General features: G+C 39.1%; 1 protein-coding gene across 6 annotated transcripts in view; it reads left to right on the top strand.

Annotated features, from left to right (window-relative positions):
- Positions 1 to 17,072, top strand: part of ndrg4.S (NDRG family member 4 S homeolog) — a 90,767-nt gene that overhangs the window by 27,994 nt on the left and 45,701 nt on the right. For 3 of the 6 annotated variants that reach the window (XM_041591371.1, XM_041591373.1, XM_018259665.2), the window contains exons 2-3: positions 11,220 to 11,311; positions 14,259 to 14,303. In XM_041591371.1, coding sequence (XP_041447305.1) covers positions 11,220 to 11,311; positions 14,259 to 14,303 — 137 coding nt within the window. 6 annotated transcript variants of the gene reach the window in all.

Here is a 17,072-nt window from a genome sequence, read left to right as displayed (position 1 = left end):
GCATAAAAATAGCATCTTAGTGTTTTTTGCCAGATTACATTGATTTATAGGATTGAGGGTGTTCTTCTAGCATGACCAAGTTTAAAGACTGCTGACAGCCCAGTCACTTGTTGGCTTTGATTGTTATTGTACCAAAGATTTTTGCCAACCTTTGATTGATTTACTTACAGATGAATTCTGGTTCTAGGTGGAAATGAAAGGCTTAGTCTCAAGTCTTTTTTTTGTGACACTTCAACATTTTCTGGTTGGTATATAGCGACATTGTCACAGGTATAACCCATTCCACAGCCCTCAATTATCTTCATATCCTTGCAATTATTGTTCTGCATTGTGTCATTTGGACAGAAAGTCACAGAGTTCCCTTTCCCTTTTCCCACCATATATATTTTGTTTTTTCTCAGATGTACTCATAATCTGTGCATGAGATTCATTTAGATGAATGTGTTTGCTTTAAGAGAATGCATTCTATATGGTAAGGATGACAGAACTGCTGCTGCTGCCAGTATCTGCTGGGGCTAATGGGAGTTAGTCAAACAACATATAGGCAGCTGTTTTTCTGTGTGCCACCTATGCAGTACAAGCATTGTATTCATTGTTAGGGGCAAGCCCCTTATACTGTCTAACATATCTGCATTGAGCTGTCACACAGATTGTGCTGGCTGGTAGATTGTCCCTGGCACTATTCCCCTCTCCCCAGCCTCCCACCTCCGCTCTCCGTTTGCTCAGTCACTCCCCTATCTCTTGCATTCTCTCTCAATCTCAAAGCTTTACTGAAGAGGCTACTCTTTGTTCCTTTCTGTCGTTCCTGCGCTCACTCCTTTATTTTGTATTGTTCCACCTCTTGCTCACATTATTTTCTATCCATTGCCTTTATAAAGCATTTTTTTGCAGCTTGCTTCTCATCCTCTGTTTTTATTGTTCTCCCCTATATGCCTGTGTAAGACTATCTAAAGCTTGCTGTCTCCCTGGCTTTGCTGGACAGCTCCCTGCCTCTCTTCATTCTACCTACCTGCTTCTCCCTTTCAGACAGATACATCAGGAGGTCTCTCATTCTGCCTGAAGCAGTTCTTTGCTGCGTTGTCTGCAGAAATAATGAAGCTGCTGGGGCATAAGATAGAGCTCTGGGCAGGTAATAGTCTATGGGTTTGTGACTGACTTGCTGCATATTTAACTGTCTAAGAGTCACCTTGTATGCATGTCCCTGAGAACTGTGCTGGTGCAGTAATTGTGTTAGAGAGTTGGCTGTGCATATTGGATAGCATTGTAGGGCTGGGTGTGTTCTTTTGCAGTAAGAAAAATCTTACGATATGGTCTTCCAAACCTCATAGCATTCTATAAAGAACATTAGGGTGAAACTTGGAATGAAAGACGTGCGAAAAAGCTTTGGACAAATTCTTTTTATTTATTAATTTAAAGGTTATTTCAGTAGGGGATGATTTTCTATGCCTGTAAAATATTAGCATCTTTTTAAAAAATAACACCCTTCTTTGTATAAGCATAAGCTTAAATGAGATTTGTATACGCTTTCTGTACCTATATCAGATCTCTAAACACAGTAAGAGTTTTTAAGTCTATGGCCTTTGGGATATTTCTAATGTGTGTCTCTGTACATTTCTGTAAGAGTTATAGTACATTCATTTCTCTTAAAGGTTGGTGCTATTCCCCTGCTGGTTAATAGTTCCCTATAAAAGAGATTCCTGCGATTTTCATACCATGTACTGGCCTATACAAAGTGTTTAAGCCTGTACTCAGATTAAGCAAAGCAATATGAGCAAGGGATATATGAACAGTATTTTGCTTAGGATATTCTCTGAGAACTTGATAATGGACATACACGTGTGCTTCAAATTTGGAAGAGGATTTACTTAAAATTTCACTTAGAATTTGGGTGATGAAAATTTAGTAACAGGCATGTTTATAGTTTGCTAAGTGTGGTGAACGACATGTGTGATGAGAATCTGGCAACTGAATGCGATGTGCTGAGAAACATGTACTTTCCATGCCAAGAACGTGGTTATAAGATATGTGCTGAGAAATAGGCGAGCAATGTGCCAAGAATGTAGAGAGGGCCATGTATGCTAAATATTGCGACAAGTGACAAGCCAAGAATGTGGTAAGGGGCACACAAAATAAGATTTTGGTCAGGCAGATATGCGCTGGCAATTGGGAAAAACACCTGTCCTGATTTGGTAAAAGACATATTGATGAGGCTTCACTTTATTACATTTTCTCTAAAATGTCTGATCTATATTGAAGCAATAATGACTATTATATAGCAAATGCAATTTTTGTTAGAAATGTAATTTTGTTAGAAATAGAATCTAGGATTCAAGGGGCAAACAGTAATAATGAGGAGTTTTGTTTAGAGATAGTCAAATGTTTGAAAGACAATTCTACATGACAATTTCTCAATAAGAGCTATTGTAGCAGGGGACAATACAGAGGTAATTTAGATTTCTCTGGGGTCCATGCACTAGAGCCCTTTTCCTTAACATTGGGTCACCAGATGTTTCCGGAATAAACTCCCATTATTATCCCAGGTTATGATAGATACCACTGATGTTATATATTGGAAATTGCTAACTAATTGTTTTATAATTTCTCAAATATCATCATTTCATCATCATTTATTTATATAGCGCTGTCAAGATACGCAGTGCTTAAATACATATCAAAATGTGTCATAGAATGTTGTTAAGCTGTGCAGTAGCTGATACAACTCAACTGCAGGTCCAGCACTGAGAACACCTTCTCTTCTTAAACTGAAAGAATAAACTAAAGCATGTAACTTACATGTCCCACAAGTTTTTCATAATAATTCTATTGAGTGCCCCTGTAGCAGGTTAAAGTTTTTGGTGTTTATCAGAATGTAATAATGGTCTGTCAATGGGATCTCCTTGTGAATGTTACTGAATTTGACGTTCAAAGTTTGATTGGGGAAGTATGAAAAACAGCAGAGACACCCTAAGGATAATGTGGGTTGGGGAATTGGTAAGTTGGGGATGCCTGTTGGAGGATGGATTTGAGAAACACACACATATCTGTGGGAGGAGGCTAAGAGTGTACATGCCCATGATTTCTGTTTGGAAGGTGGAGCTCTTGATGTGTCTGTATGCTTTGGGCAGAAGATGTTTTCAACCCTGATATCTCTGTGGCATGGGGAAGAGAGAGGTATGTGTACAGGCTGAGACTCTCAGATCGTGGGAAAAGAAACCTTATACAGTATGCCCATTGTTCATGGTGTTTCCAGAAGATTTCATCGCTAAACCCACCATCTGTGTGCAAGTCGTGTTGTCATTTGATTGTTGAATCTCTTTGTTTAAACTGTAGGGTAGTATGAGATCTCAAGTAAGAAAGTAAGTAATGCAATATCTGTTCATCACTCTTATTCAACAAGCATTAAAATGCAATGATGGGGTGGGAGAAACAGGGTGGTGGAGCTGGAAGGTGATAAAATTTGTCTTAAATTAGTATGAAAATCAGCAGGCTGGAAGTTCACAGCTTCCTTACAGTGTTCTGCGTAGCTCGCACCTCTCAATGTGACTTAGAGAATGAGTCAGCAGATGGGACCAGCCATCTTTCTGTCTGTCTGTCTGCCAACAACTTATTGATTTCTCTCTGATTCTCTGTTCAGTTCATCCCTTCTCTAGCCTTTCTGTTTATGCATTTCAAAAATCAGATCTTTCATTTTAGCTAAATATTTCTCTACACTACCACTCTTTTGATATGTTTTATATTGCTGATTAGCATGTTATAATACCTTTAAGTTTATCACTGAAAGAGTACTTAAATGAAGTGAAAGAAGCATTGCAGCCAAAGAGTTAGTTTGTAGCATACACAAATATTATCTTGCATTCTGCTATGTATTGTTTTTAATCTGCAATATGACAAGTTAGAATGGCTATTTTGGTGCTCCTACTTTCCTGTGTCATGTTCCTTACATTTAAGGTACAGAGTTATAATTGTTTTCAGTCTTGCCTTTGTCTAATAACATTTCATGGGAGGTAATGGCTGTTGGTGGAACACATGACAATACATAATGTTCTATATAAATTTGGATGCAGGATTTTTCTATAAATTACACATATACAATTTCATAGAGTACTTCAACTAATATACATTTTATAAGTGCGTGGTCATCATCTAGCATGGAATAGTAGCTGCCCCATCAAAATGTTCATGTAATGATAATAATATTGTAGTTACATGTATGTATGAATGTGTACACTTACAGTATGTATGCAACACTGTACAGCAGAACAATAAACTAATAGAAAAAACAGGGTCATTATAAATAATTAATAGGAAATTAAAATAATAAATACAATGATTAAAAGCTAATTTTCAAAGAAACAAAAAGATGGAAGCCCCTGCCCTGGAGAGCTTACAATTAATGTTCATAATATGAAATTGAAGATGAATCTAATGCAAGGAATATTTCATGAAATCAATATTCTGAACTGCAAGAAATATGTCACAGTTGCCTTTCAGATGGATTAGTATTAGTACTATTATGGCTTTAAACTTTGATTTGGAACTGAATTTACCAATAACCACACAACCAAACATGTATGCAATATGCTAGTTACCTATACAGTAGATCATGTGATAACATATATCCAATTATCCATTATCCATGTAATATTGGAAGACTGACCTAGACATAAGACTATGGTAACAAAACAATAATACATATATTCCATTTGGAGATTTCTATGTTCAGACAATTGCAAGTAAGGAGGAAAAGGTGAGATGGCATTGTATGTTGTTAAACAAACACGGGAATGAGCCAAACCAACAATAAAATTAAGCAGTAAAATATGAAATTTAGGACTAAAATAACATTCCTGCTATGTGTGTAATAATCTTATGCATGCAGACCCTGTTGCTCCCAGCAGAGCATGCATTAAATTCTAAATGTTTAAGGTGACCCTTAGAGCACTCTAAAGTACTCTAAAGGAGGCAATAGATGTTACAATTGCAATCTTTCCTGCAACCAATGGTCTCAGGAAAGATAGTTAATTTCCAATACTTAGAGCTTAATTGTCAGATATACAGGTAAAAACAACATAATTCTACCTGTATCTGATGATTCAGCACTAACAGTGGCCAATGTTCAGGTGCCTCTTCTATGACCACCTTTAGGGCCATTCGTGTAGTGTTGGGGTAAGTATTTAAACACACTATGTTAGTTAGGGGTTTTTAAAAAACAGTTCAGTGTTTTATTGCTGCACCTCTCTTAAAAGGCCACAACTGATTGTTCTCACGGGCAGTACACATTTAATAGTTAATGAAATCTCACAGCTATAGGTGTATTACTCGGCTTTGCTCAGCTTCAGGGTGACAGTGGAGGCTGAAACACCCCTGCCAGAAGTTCTTAAACCGGCAACATGGTTTATTGTCAAACACTCCACTATCATGTTGAGATAGATGGATGACAGTCATAAATCATACACAGAGCAAGGCAATGGCACTACTGAGAACACAGTCTGGCAGGTTGCAATATGCACCTTTAAGGTTACCAGCTAGTGTCTTGATACCTTCCAGTAGAAATGTTCAGGGAATAGAATACTAGCCTGAATGCCCTTTCTCACTGTAGTCCCTTCCCTTTAAGGCCAGTTATGCCTCGGGTAAAACTACCTCCAGCTATAACTCTTAAGTTGCAGCACAAGACTGCTCTTGCTTGTTAAACTGTCTAACTTACATTCTAAGAACATCTATGACGGGTGCTTTCATTTTCCTGTCTAAATCTTTTACACAAGATCCCTGCTTCTTGAAAAAACAACCAGATCCCTGCTGCTTGACAAACAGTCAAGTGTTGGTTGCCTTAGGGCAGAACTCTTTACAGGGGCCTTGTTGTCCCATTCTGCCCAGCAGTCAACTAACTTGTAAGGCAGGTAGAGGGCAAAGAGGAAGATACCTGGGCTTTCAGTCAGCTGTAACAGGAAATGGTCATAGGTTTTCTAGAACATTGCAGAATACTATCCCACCCAAGTACCAGGACTGAGGAAAAGAGAGAAGTATTACGTAGTGAATTCTCAAGCAGAAGGAGAAATTAAACCTATGGCTCCCTACACTAAAATTTATTTCTATATCCTAATGCACAAATAGTGTAATGTATTCAGGTTTATGCCAGTGACCAGAGCTTACTATCTTACTACTTCCTTCTCATTTGAAGAAAAAAATTTGAGGGTAACACCAACAACCCCAGTAAAACATTAATGACTTGTGCATAATGTTTTATCAACTTATAAGTGCATCATTTGAAAAGCAGATTGAAACATGATGATATTGCATACACTATATACAATACTGCCTTTGAAAAGTTGTTCTCAAAATGGGGACTTGCCCTCTGGGGTGTCTCAGAGCATTGGTTGGGGGCCAGCAAGAAGGATATCTTGCGTCCGGATTAGGAAGAATGTCTATTTGCTCTCCTAGACACTTCCCGAGGATCATTTTAGGAGTCAGTTAAAATAAGATGTGGGGTGATGTCCTAGATGTTTTTGGAACTATGGGTGACTCATCAATGTGTTTGGGCAGGGGGCCCTAGTCCAAAATGTTGGTCTCAAAAGTGGGGGATTCAACTACTGCTTTAGAATATGGAAATTTGTGTACAATAGTATTAGTCACTTGTGGGTGACTATAATGATGGTGATCCTCAAAGGTTTTACTCAAAAATTATTTTCTTATTTGTATTTTCCCTAAAAATTCAGGCAATTACCTCACTAATCTCTATATGTAATAAAATGCACTAAGTTTGCCCAGGAGCAGTAACCCATAGCAACCAATAAGATGTTTGCTTTTAAACAGGTAGCTAGTAAAGGATGCCTACTGATTGGTTGCTGTGGGTTACTGCACCTGGGCAAGTTTAGGGCCTTTTTTACATAACCCCATATATGCCTAAAGTCCACAATGTGTATGATAGTACTTACCACTGGATCAAACAAATATTAAATAAATGCTTCCAGTACCCTTTTCCCATATAAAGGCTTAATTTCATTACATTGGCAAAGGCATTGTGAAAGCTATGTTTGCTATAGTGTTAGACAGCTCTAATCCATATCATTAATTCCAATAAATGTAGATGGGGGAGCACCACTGTGTAGTATGTGTGTAGAGACAGCACAGTTACATTAGTGCATGGTTTCAACACATCAGCAGCCCCTTTACCAGACTCCTGTCTCTACTTATCTTTTTCTTCATTAGGCAAGTGCAGCAGCTACAATGTCTCAAGCTGTACTTTTCTGCTCTATATCATGTGCTGTGTGGTAAGAGACACAGTGGAAAGGAGATCCTTGTCCCATACTAGCATATAGGCACAAATTGAAAGGGAAAAAGTGCACAAGTTAAGGCGGTGTCCAATAGGTGCCAGGACTAGACTATTATTGTTCTAGTGCTCCAAAAGGTAGTTCTTTCTTGAAGAGATTGACAGAGCCCTCATTCAGGGATGGAATTTCAGAGGTACGGATCAGCAGATAGAAAGGTTTAAGGTGAGAGGTGGCAGTGGATAGTGTGAAAAGAAGGTGACTTTGAAACGAGCGCAGAAGAAGGCCAGGAAGAAGGCCAGTGAAGAAAACTAGTGAGGAGCAGAAGGGCTTTGAATATTAACAGAAGGATTGTATATGCTATCCTTTGTTGAACAGACAGTCATGCTAAGGATTTTAATTGGGAATGAACAGCTTCACTCTTAGGAGAGAGAGCAGGAGGATTTTGGTAGCAATTTAATATTTATAGGAGGGGGAGAGAGTTGAAAGTCAGGAAGACAAGTTAGTAGGAGATTAGTGGGCATGAATTAGTGTTTTGGCTGTTGTTTGTGATAGAAAGAGGAGTATCTTGGCTATAAAAAAAAGAGGAAAAAAGTGGCATGTTTTGGCAGTAGTATTAATATGATTAGAGAAAGACTGGTCAAAGATGACCCCCAAGGTGCATGCTGAATTAATATTGTTAAAATGGTAATGCCTTCAATAGTAATGGTAGGAGAAGATTTGAGAACGTTTGAGTGGAAAGACCATGAGTTCAGTTTTTGCCAAGTTGAGCTTGAGGTGGAGTTGATTCATCCAGGAGGAGGTAGCTACTAAGCAGTCTGCGATCTGAGTCTGAACGTCAGCAGTTAGTAAATGGGTTTCTAAATATATCTAGATGTCATTGGCATAGAGGTTATATTTAAGGCCTAATGAAGATGTAATGCCTCCTAAAGAGAGAACAACAAAGGACCAAGTACAGAACTCTAAAGGTGGCCATACACGGGCATACTTTTATCATTCTGCGATGAACGATCGCATCATTAAACGATCGTCTGACGATTACTTTACCATATGATATGCCACCCACGGAGAACGATTATATGAACAGATATAACCATATTGTTTGCTTCGTGTACGGACGAATGCTGTTGAACAAATGAGGAGTGGTGCTAGCATTGTGTCACTGTCTGTAGTATATAGTCAGTTTCTCCTTCCCTGCTCCATGCAGATTGCAGACATATGGATTTATGCTATGGCATAATAAACTTCTTTCACATATGAGGTGATAGGGTGATATTCCTGCAGTCAGCACCAATTTATTTCTTTACATAGTTCATATGGTTACAAATGAAGTTTTTAGCAAAGAACGTTCGGGTCGTTCCATATATCATGTTCGTTGTTCCGTATATGTTTGTTGTTCCGTATATGTTCGCTGGCTTTTGCTACAATCTTGACATGCGCAAAGAGGGATTTTATCCCTGAACGACTAAAATTTTTAAACTCATCCAATCAATTTTGCAAACAATAATGTTGAGACGATCGTTCATCCGACGATCATTTGTACATCAACCATCCGATAGGTTAGCGATATTATCAGAACGTTCTGGAATCGGTCGTATGGAAGTAAAAAATCTGCCCATATATGGCCACCTTAAGGCACCCCAACACTATGATGAATGGGGGTGAAGATTTATTAGCAAAAGTAACAGAGAAGGAACAATCAGAAAGGTAGGCAGAATGGAGAATTTGCATTAGAACAGAATACAATAGTCAATAGTATCAAAAGCAGAAGATAAGTCCAGGAGAGTAGAGTAATAGAGAATAGCCTAATGTGCTTTGGCCACTGATGACCTGGAGATCATTTGCAACTCTACATAAGGCAGTCTCAGTGGAGCGTGCAGGTCGAAAGCAAGACTGTATAGGGTCAAGCAGATTATGGGTGCAGAGAACGTTAGAAATATGAAAAAAGACAAGATGTTCAAGAAGTTTAGAAGGCAAGCTGTAAGAGAGAGACAGGGTGGTAGTTAGACAAACAGGATGGGTCCGGTGTTGCCTTTTTCAGAATGGGCTTGACACAGGCCTGTTTGAATAATGAGGGGAAGTACCAAAAGTAAGCAAGGAATTGAATATATGAGTAAGTACTGGAGTAAGAACAGGGGCTCACTGTTTTAGACTTCAGGCTCAGTTATAAGATTAAAAGAGTTGAAAAGGGAAACAGTAGGTTTAGGAAGAGTGTCTAAAGGGTGGGGAAATTGTTTATGGATAGAATCAACTTTGCTTTTAAAAAAGTTAGCAAAGTCCTGGGGGGGGGGAGGTTTATGTTCAAATGTTAATGTTTCATTTGTAGAGAGATGGAGTAGAGAATTGAATATGGAAAACAAGCGTTGTGGGTTGGATATATTATTATTCATGAGTGTACTATAGATGACAAAATAGCCAAACCACACCTGCCCAGTGCCTCAGATAGTCAGCCTGCAGCTTCTGATTTCCATGTATAATTTACTATAGTCACAACGAATACAGTGCTACTTGCATTCATTATACTATATGGTGGGGGTACAGCTTTTTACTAGGAATGCAGTGAATCGACTATTCTGCCAATTTCAGAATCCAACCCCTAATTTGCACAACAAAATATGCTTCTGGATCCTTGGTTTCTTGCACTCTGTCTGATCAGGGCAGAATGGCTTTTTGTCAGACACTACATTTGCAAATAAAAGCCATGCTACTGCAAAGACATGTCAACCCAAAAAAATAATAAGAAAACATAATTCTAAGCAACTTTGTAATATGCATTCTTTATAGATTTTCTATGGTTTTTAGGTTATTTGCGTGATTTACAGACCTGTCTTGCTGGAGGAGACTGGCTATTGCAACATTGTTTAAAAAGTAACAACCAGGCGTTAATCAAATGTTGCTTTCAATTGCAAATACAATTACAAATAACTTTTAAAGCACTAACATTTTTTATTGGAAACTTGCTTATATTTATCTTTTATTAGGCAAAACAATTTTTTGGGTTAACATGTGCTTTAATATTTTTTACATATAGCTATACTATTAATAATCTATGCATCATCTACTCATCTACTCAAAAGCATTTCTTTACTATATCCACATTTCTTTTCAAAACACCACTGATCTCCCCAGAAAATGCTGGACTATGTGAGGGTGGTTATTTAGTTTGTGTATTTTATACACAGAAATCTATTATAAGGGGTTTTTGTATATGCTATAACGTATGCTGTTAATCCTGCGTCGGTGTAGAATTTTCTTTAGGCAGACATCACATGTACTTTACTGTAGATCTAAGAAAGGGAAAACCATAAAATATCAGATGTTCCTCTGGCGCCAGTATGGTGCACTGCAGAGCATGGGAAGGATTGTGGATGTTGCATTTATCTGGCAGAACTAGAAAGGATCAGCTTCTGTACTCATGTACAGAAAGCAGTGGTTATGTACAAGAAGAGAGAGAAGATGGGGTAAATATTGAAAGACCTACAAATCGAATGCCAAGAGGGCAATTTTATGGTAGATTTATAGAAATGTTTTACTATGATAGTTTTAGTGCTAAATTGTGCGGCACCACATTTTTCTAAAAATATTCATGCTGGGTTTACTAACTGTTCTTTGATAATGGGCACACTTTCAAATGCTAGGACAGGATAGTCTTAGCAAGACTATGTATTGGAGTCTCGCATTTTTTCTCTGGCCCCCTTGGATCACATGAGACTAATGAGCTACCAGTGAACAAATAGCCTCCATGTCTAGTCTTATTTGGTATGTTACAGCACAAGCCATGTAGAAAAGAGGGGGAATGTCTAATCCATAATAGAGAATAGTTCTACTTCTAGCAACTGAAGCTGCATTTAGTAAAAAGTAACCCAAAGGTAAATCTCTATGAGATTAGATTTATATGTATTCAACTTTATTTGATATATACTCACTTCCAAATGTTTGTCTCTTCTGATCTAGGCTTGCTGCTGCCAGACGTCAGCATATCTGGGATGAGTGAGCTTCGATTTCCAGAGGAGAAACCTCTTCTCAGAGGCCAAGACACAGAGATGGTAAGTGTACTTATTTCCATTCCAGAGGAAGAAGGTGTTTCATAATTCATGCATGTACTGTATGTCTATAGTTACTTATACTGACTAAAATTTGTATTCTGTGTTGACCATCAAGGATTCTATTGTGTTTCATATAAATACACAATTTATATAAATATGGAGTATGACCAGTTTTCCCTCATTTTGCATTGTCCATTTGTGGTCCTTCCTGTATATTGTGCAATTTCCTGATTTTCGATTTCCCTGGATTTTTTTCACATCCCCCATTCTACTTTAACTAGCTATTCTAGCTATTCAGGATTCTAGCACATTTATTTTCTGAAATTTCTGTGCATTTAAAACTGCATGCACTGTCCCAGTAATATTGACTACAAGAGTGATTTCCAAATCCAACTTACTGTAACAACCCTTAAACTACTGCTAATACAGTGCTTAGTGCTACTTGTGCCCATCTAGCATCTTTGTAAGGGACTTGGCCCTACAATGAATAAAGCTCAGTAACTGAGAACTAAAGAAGGCTCTGTGGCTGTTATAATTTGTAACTAATCTTGATGATAAATTCTCCAGAGAAAATGATAATAATTTAGCAACGAACATCTCAGATCCTCCCATGTTAACAATGAGAATGCCCGAAAAAATCAGCAAAAAAATATACTGTGCCCAGATTCTACTTTGAATTTATCTGTAGCTTAATCTGATCATGTATAGTTTTACAGGGGGAATTGCTTCTAATCTGATGCTAAACAGATACCGTATATACTTGAGTATAAGCCGACCCGAGTATAAGCCGAGGTACCCAATTTTACCAACAAAAACTGCAGAAAAGTATTGACTTGAGTATAAGCCTAGGGTGAGAAATACATTTTAGGACATATTCAGCAGAACACATGCTCCTGATCCCGACTGTGTGCAGTTTGTTCAAAAATGTCCCACCTATGTAATCATTCCAATGGACACCCAAACAGTTGCCACCCAGTGGTCCTAACACTATTGGGATTGGAGATGCCATAGTGGAGCAGTGGAGGTACCTGAATTAGCATGCTTTTGCCTAAACACTCTGATGTTACAAATTGACGGCCTCCGGTGTATTATATAGAGAAGTGACAGCAGCTTTAGACTGGCTGGAGATGGCTAGAGGTTGGCGTGTAACACCGCTACATATTCACTAGACATACCGTATTCGCGCTTCCAGGGGCTGCAGGAGGGGAGTGGCTGATCTTGTGCCTGTAGGAACCTTATAACATTTTCGCTGTTTCCGGTCGGTGCTACTGTATATTGCACCCATTGCTAGGTGCTGCATGGTGATTGTCGAGATTGCAGCACACAGAGAGACGGTGACGGTGAGCAGAGTGAGTTGTTTATTGATGGGCTGAGGTTTGGGAAGGAGTAGCTGCCGCTGGTGTCCGGGATCTGGATGCCCAACTGGAGCTCCCTGGGCTCGGGGTTCAGGCAGTGCATCTCCTTTACTGCGCGCCTGTATCTCTCCTCGAAGCTGTCATTTAGGAAGCGCTGGATTGGTGCAGTCTTGCCGACCCCACGGATGCGGGACCATGGAGGAGCTCCTCAAGCGAAGCCTTTCTGTATTACAGCCTTTCTTGTATTTGACTCGAGTATAAGCCGAGGTAGAGTTTTTGAGCAAATTTTGGATGCTGAAAAACTCGGCTTATACTTGAGTATATACGGTAAGTAGCTGGAGAAATCATCAGATGCTGTGCATATGTCTATATACAGTACATGTTGCAGTAGAGGGAATGTGTAGCTCTGCAAAAAGGGCGCACTTGTGCTGGCAGGATTAACTCCAAATTCTTTCAAATATATTGTAGAAGGCACATGAGGCTCTCCAGATAATTTATTGAAATGGGGATGGTACTTTAGTATTTTGATGTACCTACAAAAAACACAATGTTGGGAGAGAATGTTACAGTAGAGTTGTGTGAATAATTTGCAGATATACTGTAATACGCAAGAAAGGGCTTAAGCATTGTATTGATAGGACTTGTTCTGCAGTTATTTTACTTTAGAAAATATGGGATATGCACATATATTGCAGGAGAATGTATGGTTTGACCTTCAGCTATATTGTCAAAAAAAGTAGGATGTATATATGCTGCAAAAAAGGGTATGCCATTGCAGATATGTTATATGAGTGGGCACTTAAAGCTGTCAAACACATCTATGTAATGTTCTTTGTATACTGTATGTAATGTGTCTGGGAAAACACTAGTGGGAAAATACTGTACATGTTTCCCAGAATGCTCTATTAGACCCAGCATATGAAGAGAATATTAGAGGCTGGTGCAATTAGCATGTAATAAAATAAATGCAGGTGTGGTGAATGTTGTCACCACCTCTCTGAAGGGAAGCACGAAATAGGAAGTCTAGGACTATGAGGTACTTCTCTCAAGCAGAGAGATTGGAAATACTTTTGTACTAATCTGTTAGAAACTGAGGTATGGACTGTCTAAGTGGGGCTAAGTCAGCCAGTGGAACAAGCTGTACTGTCTAATGAACACGAACTGTCAATTACTGTTACTTTTGTTACACATTGTTATGTTACTTTTCTCATAAAAACTCCACTATGATTAAAGCAGATGGGTTTCTGTTTAACGTTACCTAGGTGTTGCTGCATTTCTACTTTGACAAGGTATTGCTAAGGCTAACATTTGAGTAAATTACCACAGTATATAATTATCTGACTATATGTTGCATTGTATTACAGGAGATGGGATATGGTATGCTCTGCAGATAGATTGTTGTGGTGGGAATACAGAATATAGAATAGATCATTTGCAGCTCAAGCACAGGACAGTAGAACACTGGTAACTTTGCTTGTGAGTGATCAGGGGGCAAGGGAGTCTAGCTTAGGTATATGTCTAAAATGTTTTCTGAAATTAATGATGTTCTATTTATCTAGCAAATGTTTACAAATATTGTGTTGCTATTTCAGGAGTCTGCTGACACCTTTCTTTCTGCTGCGGACACAGACTGGAAAGTAAGTAAACATATTGCTTTATTTTTCTGTTATAGCAATGATGCAATAATGCACACACAGATATGAGTGAATGCCAAATTGTTTGTGCATTCCATAACTGGTTGTGTATGTTGGGGACATAACTTGTGTTGCTTGTGTCGCACAGCCTTGAGCTGGTGGTGGCATGCTGAGAGTTCCAGCCGGAGGGCTGGAAGTTGGCCATCCCTGATTAGGGTTGCCACCCAGCCAGTATTTTACCGGCCTAGCCGGTAAAACAACTGCCAAGGCCAGGGCCGGTATTACAAATGTACAGGCAATGTAGTTGCCAGTAATTTGTAATACCCTTAACAAAGCCCTTGGCCCTCCGGTGGAAACTTACAGTTTCTTCCTCTTGTGCGCATCGCATGACGTGGCAATGCCCCTTTTTGCATCATGGTCCGCCCCTTTAGTACCCGCCCCCACCACTGGCCAGTAACATTTTTTGGAAAAGGTGGCAACCCTATCCCTGATGCACATACTAAATATATCTGCCACACAATATAATATGAAATGTGAGTTTTTAGCAACATATTTCCATCACTGGTCTCCTCAGTTGCTTGGGGAATCTGCCTTAAAATGGCCTTGCAAACCCATTGTTCAGAGGAGCCTGTTCAACATACTTACAGGTCTGAACTCAAGTTAATTGCTTTGACCTTTACTTTCTTCCACCCAGTCAATATCACCAGGCCAGTGAGGATGGCAGCTGTTCTGATTGATTTTGTATTGAAATGTGCTTTTGGCTAGTTTTTCATGAACTTATATTTTTAAATGTTTTTTTAGGAAATATTCTTTGCATAAAATAACAATAATAAAGCAAATTACACATCTGTCAGATCAATAGGCCAGTATCAATACAGCAATTAAAAATGCAGTGTTCAATGTGCACAATAAAGTCCATTTGCAGCTGTGTTTTGCACTTTTCACACTCCTTCCTTGCTGTAAATGACCTCTAATATGGCTGTGAAGGGTGGCCTCAGGGAGAAAAGGTCTGGCAGGGAGCCTACAACAACATATATAGTATACAACGGAGTCAGATGGATGCAAACAATTCCGCCAGACCCGTTTCCATGCAGCAATATTTATTAGTAAGGAATTGGCTAGGAATAGTGGAACATTAACAGGGTGGCATTTGCGGGATGATTCAAAAAAAAGATTTTTTTTATGGCAGGCCTAAGGACTGTAAAGCTATTCTCACTTTACATCACTTTGCCCCATAATATTATTTAGGCTGCAGTGCTTCCACAGTAGGCATATCACAATATGTATTCTACTTAGAGGAAGCAGTGCCTAGTGTTGATTACAGGCAAGAGTGCCTATGAATAAGTACCAGTGGGTATGAAACGTGTAAGGCGGAACACCAATTGGTCTATATGCCTATTCTTTTAAATCTATCTTAAATAAAGATTGTTTTTTTAACTTAAAATAGAATGTTTTGGAATATATCTTTTGTATTTGATATATGTGCCCTTTGAATTGGGGGCTATATTCCAATAACCTTGACCCTTTGGACAGGCCTTATGGATTGCAGCATTTGAGTGCTACTATAACTTGTTGATTACAGACAAGCCCAGCGGGCAGGCAATCATTGGTACTGTATATTAGTAAAGTGAGTATTTACACACAAAAGAGATGGGGCAGGAAAGGTGACACACATGGGAAGATTTTCTCTAAGGCTAAGCCATCCCAAACCTGGCTGATAAAGAATCAAGCGTAAGAATTAAAGGAAAAGCTTTAATTCCTGTTTTCCCCTCAAGATGTAAGTCCTGGTACAGCCTTTAGAAGATTGGCTAGGCCCGCGGAAGAAATTTGAAGCTTCATGCACCCTAACCAATCCCGTAGTGGCAGGACTGGGACTTGCACTTTGAGGAAAAAAAGCTGAAATTTAGTCCCTGTTTGCTACTGTGATTAACTGTTCCTGGATTATATGTGTCAGGGCCAGCACCCAGGTACCTTTTTTCTTTACTCTTGGGCTTTGTATTAATTCACTTCTGCCCCTTTCCACACCAGTCTGGAAACAGTAAAACATTCTAGAGCATGCATATCAGGTTAGGAAAAAAATGAAATCAAAGCAAAGAAATATGGGGGGAGGTACCAAAATGAAAGTTACTACAAAAAAAATATGAAAAGGGGCCTGTAAAGTGCAAATGAAAAATTAAAAGAGGAATATACATTAGTGGCACCTGCAGATGAGAAACTAGTAAAAGAGCAAAAGGATAAAAATAGGAGGGGACATCTAAGTGTGTCTGGAGTGTCAGTACCAGGGCCGCCATTAGAAATCACAGGGCCCCGTACAACAAAATTTTTGGGGCCCCCTGGGCCCGCCCGCACTGACACCCAAGCTCCACCCCATATCCCGCCCACTCCACATCGCAGTTAAAAGACCACACAGACATCAGCGCTAAAAAAGTAACCCCCCCACACAAGTAATAAAAAGCTATTGATGGTCAGGGCCCCCCCCCAAAAAAAATTTAAAAAAATGTTTTTTTTTAAAAAAAAAACATTGGTGGCAGGGGCCCCCTTATAAGTTAAAAAAAACTTGGGGCCCCAACAAAAAAAATTTAAAAAAAAAAAAAAAAACATTGGTGGCAGGGGCCCCCTTACAAGTTAAAAAAAATTAGGGCCCCCAATTTTTGTGTGTCTGGAGTGTCAGTACCAGGGCCGCCATTAGAAATCACAGGGCCCCGTACAACAAAATTTTTGGGGCCCCCTGGGCCCGCCCACACTGACACCCAAGCTCCACCCCATATCCCG

Source organism: Xenopus laevis, chromosome 4S (assembly GCF_017654675.1).
Source record: "Xenopus laevis strain J_2021 chromosome 4S, Xenopus_laevis_v10.1, whole genome shotgun sequence".
NCBI lineage: Eukaryota > Metazoa > Chordata > Amphibia > Anura > Pipidae > Xenopus > Xenopus laevis.
Note: the sequence above shows the minus strand (reverse complement) of the source record. Positions and strands in the feature narration are given on the sequence as shown.